This window comes from Rhineura floridana, chromosome 11 (genome assembly GCF_030035675.1).
Source record: "Rhineura floridana isolate rRhiFlo1 chromosome 11, rRhiFlo1.hap2, whole genome shotgun sequence".
In the NCBI taxonomy this organism is placed as follows: Eukaryota; Metazoa; Chordata; class Lepidosauria; order Squamata; family Rhineuridae; genus Rhineura; species Rhineura floridana.
The window spans coordinates 34,393,242-34,406,195 of NC_084490.1; the positions used below are offsets into that span (position 1 = coordinate 34,393,242).

The window sequence follows — 12,954 nt, forward strand, 5'->3', positions numbered from 1 at the left end:
TGTGGCAGAGGTGCCTTATGGATAAGTGTGGCAGCTAATCTGCCTGCATTGCCAGCTGTTACACATGGTGGATTTTGAGCTGCTCAGTTTTGCCTTTTAGGTCAACTATGCAGCAGAGCATTACCTATGGGCTGCTGTATTCTTGCATGGAGGACTTCAGCCCCTTCTTGGAAGGGACAGTCAGGAGACGAGAGGGCTCAGAAGCAGTGGGGCACTATTTTCATGATTTATGGTTATGTTAGCACCTGATGGCACAGTTTATAGTGTAGCTATGAACTGGGGGGTTCCTTTGGCAGCTGGGAAAATGGAAGATCCTGCCCCAGTGTTCACCTTCCAGGGTATTACTCAATTGACTTTTGGACCCAGGTCTGCAGGCTGCCCGGGAAAAGCTTGAAATGTTGCAGATCAAGATCCTGGAATTTTCAGGGGCTGGGAAAGTGTTTGCTTTCTGCCCTTCAGGTGTTGGGGGCCTTCTATGGTGGGGTTTATGGTGCCATAACAGGGATGTCACAGCCTTACCACAGCTTCAGGATTTTGGCTGCCTTATGCGCCAAACTGTGGTGTGGGCCTCCCTTTCCTGCGGTGCGTCAGTGGTGTTTCAGTTAGAGGAAGGACCGACTCTGCTAGTCCCATACCGCACACTGGGAGATGGGGGAGGGGAGTCAGAGATGGTCATATGCCTATCTGTTGCTCCAGCATGCTCAGCAGCTATCAGAGGGCAGGAGGGGATTCCTGGGAGTTAGGGACCGGCAGAGACTATGCAAAGTGTGGCCTATTCCTATGAATCATGTGCTGGAATTCATCACGGATGGTAGGAGTAAAGCTTGTCTGTCAGTGTGTTACAAGGTAGGCTGGCAGGGGAACTTTGGGACCATTCGGACAGCTTGGGATATGTTATGTGCTGGCCAGCTGGCCCATGCACACCCCCATACCCCTTATCCTCACCCTCCGTGTTCACCTGACCCACCAGGGATTGTTGATCAGGGAGGTGCCCTGTGACCATCATGCTTCAAAGCTCAGCAGTTGCATGCAGCAGCCCTCACACTTAATTTTGGAGCCTTCCAGATGGGGGGCATGGGTGTTTGGGTCCAGGTCAGACTTCCCTACGAGCCATCCTGCGGTCCGAGGTTTGTTTCCAGGCAGACCAGGGTGCAAGAGTCGCACCCAGGACTAGACACTTCCCCAAGAAAGCATTATAGTGTTTTTTGGCCTGAAGCTACAGGCCTGGTTGCCTGATATTCAGAGGGAGGGATCTTCCCTCATAAAGTTTCGGTCTCATAGTGCCTGGGAGCAGACCCATGGGGGTTTGGGCGACATGCTCCTCTGGAATTGGAATTGCCTACCAGGCAGTGGAATTGCCTACCTGGGACAGTCTATTTGGTTTTGTATATGCAGGTGCAGGCCGTCGGAAGGTGGAAGTATGTGGTGCATGGAATACATTCACCCCTGGGGCGAGTCTGAAGGTCTGGGACCCAACTGTTCATGATTGTTTCTGATTTTTGGCAGGTTGCTGGACAGGGATGGAACAGATGCGCACCCTACTCTGCAGCCATGGCATGATCTTATAGGCTGGCCTTGGAGCCACAAACGCACATTGGTTCACAGCTGGGCCTCTGATGGTGGGCCACGGTTTGGTGGCTGGGTTGACAGAGTATGCACTGGGATGGTCTCCTACCCATGTTGTTCCGGCAGGGTTCAAGGTGGAAGGTTCCGCAGGTGGTGGTCATTTCCCTGGGTGGGAATGACCTTGGTTACTGAAGGGCAAGGCCCTCAGTGGCAGGCATGTGAGGACATGCAGTTGAGGCCACGATAGCCTCTGGTCGTCTGCTGTGGTCAGACATGGAGGGCGAGGCCCTCAGTGGCAGGCATGTGTGGACATGCAGTTTGTGAGGCAACAATGACATCTTCCTGACAGACCTGCAGAGGGGTCTGCACAATATTCTTATTGGGTGTGGGGTAAAGGGAGACTAAGCAGAGGCTTGTCCCCCTTTTGTGGCATAGAAGTGTGGGGAAAGGTTAAAAGGGAAAGGGCAGCTATGTGACACCTTTAGGCACCTTTGGGGGTGATAGGCGGTCTGGAGGCCTGCAGCTCAGGGCTATACGGCCCGGGGACAGAATACAGGACGCCTTTGGGGCAACATGCCTCATCCGCTCGGAGTTTCAGGGCTCCGGGTGGTGGTGATGCGGGTTGGACCCCCTACACATCTTCAGGGTGTGGCCTGAGCTGGGGTCTGGCACAGGGCAGCCCCGGGTTCAGGCAAGGTTTGGTCACCCTATGGCTGCAAGCAGGCTTTGCCTGGATCATCAGAATGCTCCCGCACTTGATTTCCCCTCTGCAGGTTCATTATTCTAATTGATTCCATTTAATAAAGTGGTCCATGATTTAACAGAATGAATGGTATTTGTGTTTTATTTTGGCAATAGGCTGGAATCCCGTTCCATGCCTGGTACTTGCTGGGCAAAGGGGCAAGTTTGCGACCGCAGCTGAAGCCCAGGCCACCATCGTGGGTGTGTATGTGTGCACACAGTGTGCTGGCACACCATCATGGCACGCAGAAAGGAGGTGGGGCAGCTGAAGGCCATTTAAGGCCACTCCACCAGCCTTCCGCCCTCCTTTGAATTTTGGCAGCGCCCGCCCGCCCCTCCCTCTGCTTCAGTGTGATTCATTTGGTCGCTAAGGGGCCGACTAGGAATTTTTGGCCTGCCTGTCTCACTTTGCTGGCAGGTTTCTTTTGCCTACTCCACACTGTGGTTGGGAGGACGGGTCAAGGGTTAGCATGGGTGCCTTTGGGGTTAATAGGCTGATTGGTCTGTCTTTAGCTTTAATATGTCAATGGTCATTTGTGAAAGAAGTGCGGAAAAAGGTTAAAAGGGAAAGGGCAGCTAGGTGACACCTTTAGTCACTTTGGGGGGTGATAGGGAGTCCGGAGGCCTGAAGCTCAGGGCTATATGGCCTGGGGGCAGAATATGGGCCTCCTTCGGGGCCAATGTGCCTCATCTGCTTGGAGTTTCAGGGCTCCAGGGGGTGGTGACGTGGGTTGGACCCCCTACACATCTTCAGGGCGTGGCCTGAGCTGGGGTCTGGCACAGGGCAACCCTGGGCTCAGGCAAGGTTTGGTCGCCCTATGGCTGCAAGCAGACTTTGTCTGGATCATCAGAATGCTCCCGCACTTGATTTTCCCTCTGCAGGTTCATTATTCTAATTGATTCCATTTAATAAAGTGGCCCAAGATTTAACCCAATGAATGGTGTTTGTGTTTTATTTCGGCAATAGGCCGCAATCCAGGTAGGGATGGAAGATGTGAAGGGTCACTGCCTCATGGGCATTTTAGAATGTGTTTTCAATGAGCATGGCAAACACTGTGCATTCTACTTGCTCCAAGTTGCTTGAAATTGTTGTTTTTAGAAAAGCCCTCAAGCCACCTAGTAAGTACTTTAAAAAATAGAAATTGTTAAAAGCATGCAGATTTTTAAAAGGATGCTTTCTATAAACTATAGCATAGATGTGGAGAAGAAAGGGTCTGGCCAGTCAGCATGTACAAAAGGGAAATGTACTCGATCAAGACCGTTATGCCCACCTTTAATTGAAAGTCACAATAGACAATATGGGCTAGAATAAGGAATGGTCTAAGTAAGGAAACCATGTGTAAAAGAATATAACCCTTAAACTGACTGTACATATATATATTAATCTATAATGAATATGTTGTTTTTGGAAGGATGAATTAACAAGGTTGGCTTCGACACAAAGGGATCTCTAGAGAAATTTAGATAGAAGAAGAAATTTCATGGGACAAATTCTCGAAAAAGAAAAAGATGACATCACATCACCACCCTTTCTATACTATCTTGCTCAATAAAATTTCTCCAGTACTCAGAATGAAGACTGAACAACCTACCAAATGATTCAACGTATTCATGTGTCTCTATCAAAGGAAGGTAACTGATTATTTAAACTCTAAATGATTTGGCTAAAAATGTGATTTCCTATAAATCAAAGGTAAATCAAGAGTAAGGCAACTCTCATATTGCCTAAAGTGGCCACTTTCTTCTTTCTAATGTTTGGGCTGGTCCTGATTTCAAACATTTCCTTTCAATGTGCTCATTGATGGCCCCCAAATATTTCAACTTTATGGCATGGATGGGGAACACGTGGCCCTTTAAGTGTTATTGGATTCCAGCTCCCATCAGCCTCAGCCAGCAAGTTCAGGGATAAGTGTAACAGAGCAACCGGTTCTCTGGCCATTATCTCAATGAGCAAGATAATATATGAGCGGTAATCCTTTTGTCTTTTGTTTAGCCACAAAATTTATTTCACAGAATCAGTTCCCAGAATTACTGTAAAATGGATGGATCTGTCCTTCTCATACAACTCTAATCAAACCTACATAGAGTTGCAGTACTTGCATGGCTGGATTCACTATTGGGTAAGTAGCAATCTGCTTCTGGTGGCTTCATTCAGTGGACTGCATGTTTCAAGCTGACTCAAATAGAGAGTAATCAGGACAGGATATCCATGTAAGGAAATACTCATTATTGCCTTCAAGATTCCAGTGTCTTGCACATGGAAACAAAAAATCAAACAATCAGAATTAGGAACATAGGAAACTGCCTTATACTGAGTTGGACTGATGGTCTACCTGGTTCAATATTGTCTACAGTAACTCCCAGAGTTTCAGGAAAGAGCCTCTCCTTGCCCTACCTGGAGAAGCTGGGATTGAACTTGGGACCTTCTGCATGCAAGGCACATGCTCTACCACTGAGCTACCGCCCTTCCTCATTCACTAAGGAGTGTCCTTCTGAATTCTTCAGAGTGAAGAAGGGTTGCACATCATTAGGTCACCAGTGAATTTTAGGCCAGAACACAGGTTTGACCACTAAATTTTAATAACTGAATATTAGCTTTGCTACCCTCTCGCCTGGTCTCCATAGCTTATGGCTCACCCTTAAATGCTCAAAAACAAGTTGCCACTTTACATACACGTGTCAGAAAATTTGATAGTGAGCTGACTGAGATTCAGTTGCTGTCTAAATTATGGTTAAAGTTGTTTGTGTATAGGAGAGCTTCTTTAATTGATATGATAACTCTCCATTCTTCAAGATTTTCTAGGTTGTACCCATGCTTTAAAACAGATAACCAGAAAGCTAACTATTTAGAGAAAATAAATTGAACTCCACATAGAATCACCCTTACTGAGATAAGGTCTAATGATATGCCTTCCACTTTTCTTGACGTTTGCTTTAAGAAACTTCCTTTAGAACACTGGTTTTGTGTGTTAAACAGCTATAGAGAATGTTGTTCATTATATTGCCCAGTGTCCTTTATACAAAGATCTTTGTGAGAAATATCTGATTTCAGTCGTAACAAAAATTTTGTTACACCAAATGGGTTTGTTTGTGCTTTTTGCTATTGAGAAGGAAACATATATCTCAATATGTGTTTCCTTCTTTGCATTGGCAGGCAGTGTAATGGCGTATCGCTAAACAAACAAAATGATGAAACTGAAACAGTGAATTATAACTTAGGCAAACACACAAACACTACATGGTGCATTTTCAGATTCCTGCCTGGGCAGACCATCTAAGAAAGACTGAAAGAGTTTTGATAAGACAAGCAATACACTAATTCTTTCAGTGCTTCTTAGATGGTCTGTCCAGGTAGGAATCTGAACATGCACCTTACTATTTGTGTGTTTACTTAAGGTATAATTAATTGATCATCTATGGATGTGCACCCCTTCTTCTCTCTGAAGAATTCTGCCATCTATCAACCTTGAAACTGTTTTTAAGTCTAATCCTGTTCAATTTTTTGTCTATGCAAAAGCCTACATGTTTGCCTCAAAATTTCATTGTGAAAAAACGTAAATGTGGGCTGATGTAATGTATGTACTAGATATACTCTGTTCCTGTTCCTTTAACAGCTGTATGGTAGGCAGAAATCCAACAGTTTAAACCTTTCCAACCTCGGAATACCTGTGGTAGGAAAAAGTGCAGCTGTTGAATTTTTGTCTTTCATATATAGAAACCTATTTCCATTTTTAAAAGTTGTGATATCTCTAAAATTGTCCCTGCCCAACCTTCTCCCTATGGTTCTGAATTACCTGTTATTGTATCCAATATGGAAATGATTCCAATATGGAATAATCCTTTCATCCCTACATTTTGCACAATGCTTTCTGCGTGCAATTTGCTTTCCCTTACTTCAGTTCACTTGATTATTCCCCACTCACCATTATACATTAACATGCCCCCAAAAATCCAGTAACTTTGATTGTTTATAAATATGAGTGCATCAAGATTATTTTTGTGCAGTGTCTTGACAATGTGAGGTGGGGTTGCAGATGTGAAGTATCAAAAGGAGCAATTATTACATGAATAAACACCCTGGCTATTGTTCAATCGTCTTTCACCTTTTTACAGTGCATTGCTCACCATCACTATTCAGAAATAAATCCTATCAAATCAATAGACCTTAGCACCAGGTAAATTGGGTTAGGATTGCAGTCAGGATCTCCTCTTACATTGATACTTTTATCATCCATTCCTCAGAATTTACTGCATAGTAAAAATTCTATTTATTTTCCATTTGTACAGATTATAAAGTTGTTGCATTTCTTGAGATGGAAAATCAAACTGTAATAACAGAGTTTATACTCTTGGGACTCTCCAGAGATCCACACCTACAAGTGTTTTTCTTCTTGTTGTTCCTGATGATTTTTTTGGTGACACTATTAGGAAACTCGGCAATCATGCTGGTGACCAGGACTGATTCTTGCCTTCAGAACCCCATGTTCTTCTTTCTCAGTCATTTAGCTTTTGTTGACATCTGCTATTCAGCTGTTACTGTTCCCAAGATGTTGGAAAACATCATAGGAAAACAGAAAACAATTTCCTTGGAAGGATGCATTGCACAGATTGTTTTCTTTTTCCAGGTTGCTTGTGCGGAAGTATTCATCCTCGCAATAATGGCTTATGACCGATATATTGCTATCTGTGACCCATTGCATTATACAACAATCATGACAAAAATAATTTGCAGACATCTAGTGAGTGGTGCCTGGGCTACGTCTTTCTTGGTATCACTGGTGAATGCCCTGCCTTTGTTAAGTTTGCATTTCTGCAAGAACAATATTATCTACAACTTCATCTGTGAGCTTCCTTCAGTCTTGGCCTTGTCTTGCACTCAGACCCTCACCAATTACATTGTTCTTCTTATAACTGCTTTGGTCTTTGGTTTCAGCGCCTTCCTCCTCACCCTCATCTCTTACATTCACATCATTTCCACCATCCTGAAGATTCACTCAGCAGAGGGCAGGCGTAAAGCCTTTTCCACTTGCAGCTCCCACCTCATTGTGGTGGGATTATACTACATTGCAGCTTTTTTCCGGTATGTGAAGCCAAATTCTGAATCACTCATCTATCTGGACAAAGTGGTATCTATCCAGTATAGTATAATAACTCCCTTGTTAAACCCTATCATTTACAGCTTGAAAAACAAGGATATCCAAAATGCTCTGGCAAAAAAGTTTGGAAAGTATATGTTTCTTAAATAAAGTTAGGCTCTACTGTCTAGAAAAATGTACAGTACAATAAGTTATGATGTTAAGATTGCATACATTGACAATCACCGTGTTAAGGGCATAAAAGGAGAGCAGATGCTTAAATGTAAAATATCATACTTCTCTTACCATTCAAGGTAGACCCTTTAAAATAGAGAGATGATATACGATTAGGTTAAAGAAAATAAAAAGGAATGCAGAACTGGATTCAATTTACTTTCATGGGGGGGAAACTATGTCTGCAATTAACTAAAGGAGAATCTGGAACAGATAATGTTTTGGATGGGAAATCTGGGATAAAGTCATTTTTCTTTCTGAATGAGAATAATGACACCTTTGTGGATATGTAGTCAAATTGTCAGTACGTGTGATTTACAAAAGTAATATTTGGTGTTGGAGAAGAACATAGAAAAATCAATCTGAATGAGAGCAAGTTCCATAATTATACATTGCAGGGATGGGGAACCTGTGGTCCACTATGTGCTGTTTGACTCCAACTCTCATCAGTCTCAATCAGCATGATGGTCAATGATGATGAAAGTTGAAGCCTAACATCATCTGGAGGGCCACAGGTCCCACATTCTTGCTGTAGTAACAAATAGTATTCTCCCAAACATTCACAAATAGGGTATGATGTATGTCTGCTCTCAAGTCATTTGATTTTCTATTTCACTAACCTGTTTTTTGTAAGATGGACATATGTAGGGGGAAAGGAGTGGCAAATAAATTTGGTATTTATGGCTTGGATCCCATTCACTCCATATAGTTTGGGTTCTTCAGAAAGTCTGTTGCTTCCATTTAGTCTGGTACTCTGAATCTATCCAGTTGCCAACCAGCCAAATGCCTCTAGGAAGCTTACTAGCCAGATAAGAGTTCAAGAACCTATGTCTAGTCTCCAGCCTCTGAACCACATAGTTAAATTGCCACTGAACACAAGGCCTCAGAAAGGAGAATTGTGTACATCCAGATAGTGCACAACTTCTTTCAGGTCTGACAATTGGTTATACTGGCTAGGATAATGTGAGTTGAAGTCCAGTAACATCTGGAGAACCACCAATTCCCCATCCCTATTATGAGTACAGCTGTGTTGTGAAGTTTTATGTTTGTACTACTGAGAAAACCTGAGGTAGGAGTACCTTGTTATGGTATGTGGGACTTCAAAGGTGGGTATGCCATTCTAATCCATATCACTTTCATTCATAAATCCATTTCATCGTATTTCAGCATTAATCTATGGCACACTGTGTATTTATATATGTATTAAAATGTTTTGAGCATGTTTTCTCTTAAGATATGCATTTCTAAACACATTTTAATGCAAAGTACCAATTTCTGAATGTATTTGATATCAAAATAAAAATATTAGATGCATTCTGATACTTTTTTAAAAAAAGAAATCCATACATTAATCCAGGAGGTGCAATTTGATACATTTGGTATTATAAATTGCAAATATCATATTATTCAAGCATTTCTACTAGGCTATCCATATATTCTACAGCAGTTAAAGTTAAGATAGAGTCGGCAGGTGAGGAGGAAAAAAGAAGAGGGGAGGAGAGGAAGATGGGAGGAGGGAGAGGAGAATCATGCTTATTGAGTTCAGTGGGATTTACTCACATGCAATTATGGCTAGGACATGTAAAACTGATCATGAGAAAGGAGGAGAAGGAGATGAGAGGAGAGGGAAGGGCGAGAGGGGAGCAGAAGGAGGAGGAAAGGAGGGAATTGGAAGGGGAGGGGGAGGAGGGGATTGGAAGGGGAGGGGAGGAGAGTGGGTGAAGGAATGGGTTGGGAAGGGGCAAAAAGGATGTGATGGGAGGAGACGAGGGCAGGTTTGATCATTTGCATGCTTATTGAGTCTAATGGGATTTACTCCCATGCAATCCTGCTTGAAAATGAAATGGAATGCCTTCAAGTCAATTCCAACCTATGATGGCCCTATGAATAGGGTTTTCATTGTAAGTATTCAGAGGTGGTTAACATTGACTTTCCCTGAAGCTGAGAGGCAGTGACTGGCCCCAGGTTACTCAGTGAGCTTCATGGTCATGTGGGGATTCAAACTCTGGTCTCCCAGGTCATAGTCCTAGGATAGGTAAAACTGACCATGTGGAAGGAGGAGGGGGAAGGATGGGATTGGAAGTGGATGGGGAGTGGAAGGGAGGGGTGAAGGAAGGGAGAGGGAAGTGGCAAGAGGGAGGGGATAGGAGGGAGGAGGAGGGGAGGGCAGGTTTGATTATTTGCTTTTTGAGTTCAGTTGGATTTACTCCTGTACAAGCAAGCTTAGGATAGGTGGAACTGACCTGATGGAGGGGCAGGGAGAGGAGAAGAGCAGAAAAGGGAGGGGAGGGGAGAAGGGGGAGGGGAGAAGGGGGAGGGGAGAAGATTGGATGGGTGGGCACTGGGTAGAGGGGAAGTCCCTTTCCTTTCCAAAAGGAGAACACTGTGAATAGTGATATTATATAGGCATATGCCATTGGAATAGGCAGAAGCCTTAAAGCTGTGTCCTGCAAAGAGTTAATCCTGTGTAAGAATGTATGGTGTCACATGATGTGATCAGAGGAGTTGCTAAAGGCAGTCTAATTAGAATAGACTGGAAGGGGCAGGAGGCTCCATGTCATAAGGTCATGGGAACCAGGCTTTCTTAGAATGCCAGAATGGCAGGCTACCAAGCCTTTGAACTGTGGGTGCTTATCTTGGTGGATTTCCTGCCAAACAATTACACATGCTATTGGGGAGTGCCAGACTGGAAGTCCAAATAAGGAGCTCCCTCTGTCAGTCATGGCTGGGCAGCTGACAGCCATGGGGCTTGCACATGATCCACTCCGATTGGCCAGCCCTTGGAAAGTGGGATAGTATATAGGTGATAGCAGCCCACTGCTCTATTGACATTCCACTTATGGACAATAAGATACTGGGCAGGATGGAGTGTGTAATTAATAACCCAGTTACAGCTACTGATAAGATCTAGAATAGGAGTCTCCCAGTAGTTAAATGGTGAAGTATAATATCTGCTGATCTGTTGATTATTAAATAACACTGTAGTGCCGAGTTGATCTGTTATTCTGCATTATTAAGCAACTAATAAACCATGTTAATTTGGCACAGCTGGTGTTAACTTCCATTGCCACCACAACAAAAAAGACTTGTGATACCAATACGGAATAATGTTATATTTGTTTAAATATAACAAATATTAAACCTTAGCAATTTTAGCCAATTAACTGGATTCAAACTGCTTTGGGCAGGTGAGGACAAACCTAACTGTGAGGGAATATTCCTTCCAATCTTCTGGACATGTCAGTCACCACAGACTGTAACTCACCACACAAGGATGTGGGATTACCCGTTCCTCCTTGCTGTAGAGCCAGGTGTGTGGTTCCAACCTCTGCAGCCTGGTCCCGCCGTACAGACGTTCACCATGATGAGCAAGTTGGTCCCACAAGGACACTCCCCAGATCCCCACCAGACATTCAGCACTGATGGTTCCTTAGTGAGTGCCCTTTACCAAAATGCCTCAGTCTCCTGTTTTTTACCCCATGCTTCCTCTCCTGTCTGAATTCCATGCCAGCCAAAGCAAGACAACCCCAACCCCAACCCCCGCAAAGGCCAATCGAATCAACCCAAGCAATATGGAGTAGGCAAAACGAAAGGGATTCTGAAATCAGAATGCCCCCCCCCAAATTCCTACTCAGCCCCAACTGGTGACTAGCAAATCCCATACTGAAAAGGAAGGGAGGATGGGTGCCACAAGGCAAAAAAGGCAAGTCTCAAGAGAGGAGCGTGCTTTTAAACCCTGCTCATCCCTTTATCCTATTGGTAGATAGACCCCACCTGACCCCACTCAAATCCTTCAGGAATATTCCCAAGTCTTCTAAAGAGTGGGGGGAGGTGACAAACATGCCCCCGCTCCAGGTGGGAATGCCATTGCCTATTTAAAATAAACAGTTACCAGCAAGATTTATGGCAAAACACAGACATTGCCACCACATCCAGAAAGAAGACAGATGAGACTGAACATTGGAATAATGTTATATTTATTAAATTTATTATAATTTTGAGAACCTGCAGACCAAATCAACCAAATGAACCAGGAAGGGAGGCTTTGGAACTCCCTTACTAGGGAAGCAAGAATGGCCCCCTCCTTGCAGTCCTTCCGTCGGCAAGCAAATACATTTTTATTTCAACAAGCCTTTGGAACTGAAAGCTGTTAAGGACAGGTGTTGAAGGGTGCTGCATTGCTGTTGCATAACTGTATTATTTTAAACTGAGTTTGAATCATTTTAACTGTATGTATGAATGGTTTTAATACTGTAAATTGTTTAATTTGATTTTAATCTAGACTTGTGTATGTTTTTAATTATATGTGTGCTTTTATCTGGAAGCCGCCGTGAGTTCCAGTTTTGAAAAAAGGGCGGGGTAAAAATAATGTTAATAAATAAATAATAGATAAACCATATTTAAACCATGCTAGGTGAGATTTAACTATCTCTGGTAGGAAAAGATCCCTCTATTCCTCTGGGTACATAATTCAGCCTAAGGTTGCAGCTCCCCAGCTAAAGATGGGGAAGCAAATCCTCCCTCCTTGCTAGGCAAGCCTTGGGTGAGCACCCAACCTGTATATCTGGGCCCTACTGTACTGGCTTTTACCCAAATGTATAAGTCAGGTCACAAGGGCACCCTCTAGTTCACCCCAGGCATGAAACACTGGCAGCTCCCCAAAGGGTGCCCTTAATCCAAGAATGCCTTAGTATACCTCTCGTTTACCTTCCTCACCTACCTGAACTCTACACCAGCAGGCAATCTAACCACACTGCTCCAAAAGCCAATTGAATCAAACTCACAGTAGTATGAAGTAGGCCAAACAGGAAGGATGCGAAAGAGAAAATTCAACCGAAAAATTCCTACTCCACCCCCAAACAGCAACAGACAAAGTGCATGCTACATAGGCATAAAAAAAAAAAACCAAAGGAGAAGAGTTGGGGGTGGAGCTGGCTTTTAAGTTATGCTCTCCCCCTTCTTGATCGGGCCTCCAACCCATGTTGAAATCCATATTTAAAACAAAAAACCCAGCAATAATTAAAAACTGCAGAGATAAAATACACTAATTTGGGAAGTCTTGGGAGAAAAGGAACATTTCAACAAATGTTGAAATGATGTTGGGGCTTGCTTCATTTCTAATGGAAGAGAAGCATGGGTTTGTATTGTTCATATGTTTATCTTCCTTGTAGTCTTTGAGTCAAAGGTGGGCTATAAATATCTTAATGATTTTTAAACAACAACACTGACAGAGTTTTCTATAATTAAAATGGGCAGATTAGGAGACCTAAGGTTAACAGTGCAGTGAGTCATGCAAAAAGATAAGAAAAACATCATTTGAAATTTCCTTCTTCTATGG

The 12,954-nt window shown here is 43.5% G+C and overlaps 1 protein-coding gene across 1 annotated transcript; it reads left to right on the top strand.

The window, feature by feature from the left end:
• The first annotated feature begins 4,229 nt into the window (after positions 1-4,229).
• Positions 4,230-8,829, top strand: LOC133366808 (olfactory receptor 8S1-like). Its single transcript, XM_061590313.1, has 2 exons — positions 4,230-4,427; positions 6,595-8,829. Exon 2 carries the CDS (start codon positions 6,621-6,623, stop codon positions 7,551-7,553), a length of 933 nt encoding a protein of 310 aa, XP_061446297.1. The 5' UTR covers positions 4,230-4,427; positions 6,595-6,620; the 3' UTR covers positions 7,554-8,829.
• The last annotated feature ends 4,125 nt before the right edge of the window (positions 8,830-12,954 follow it).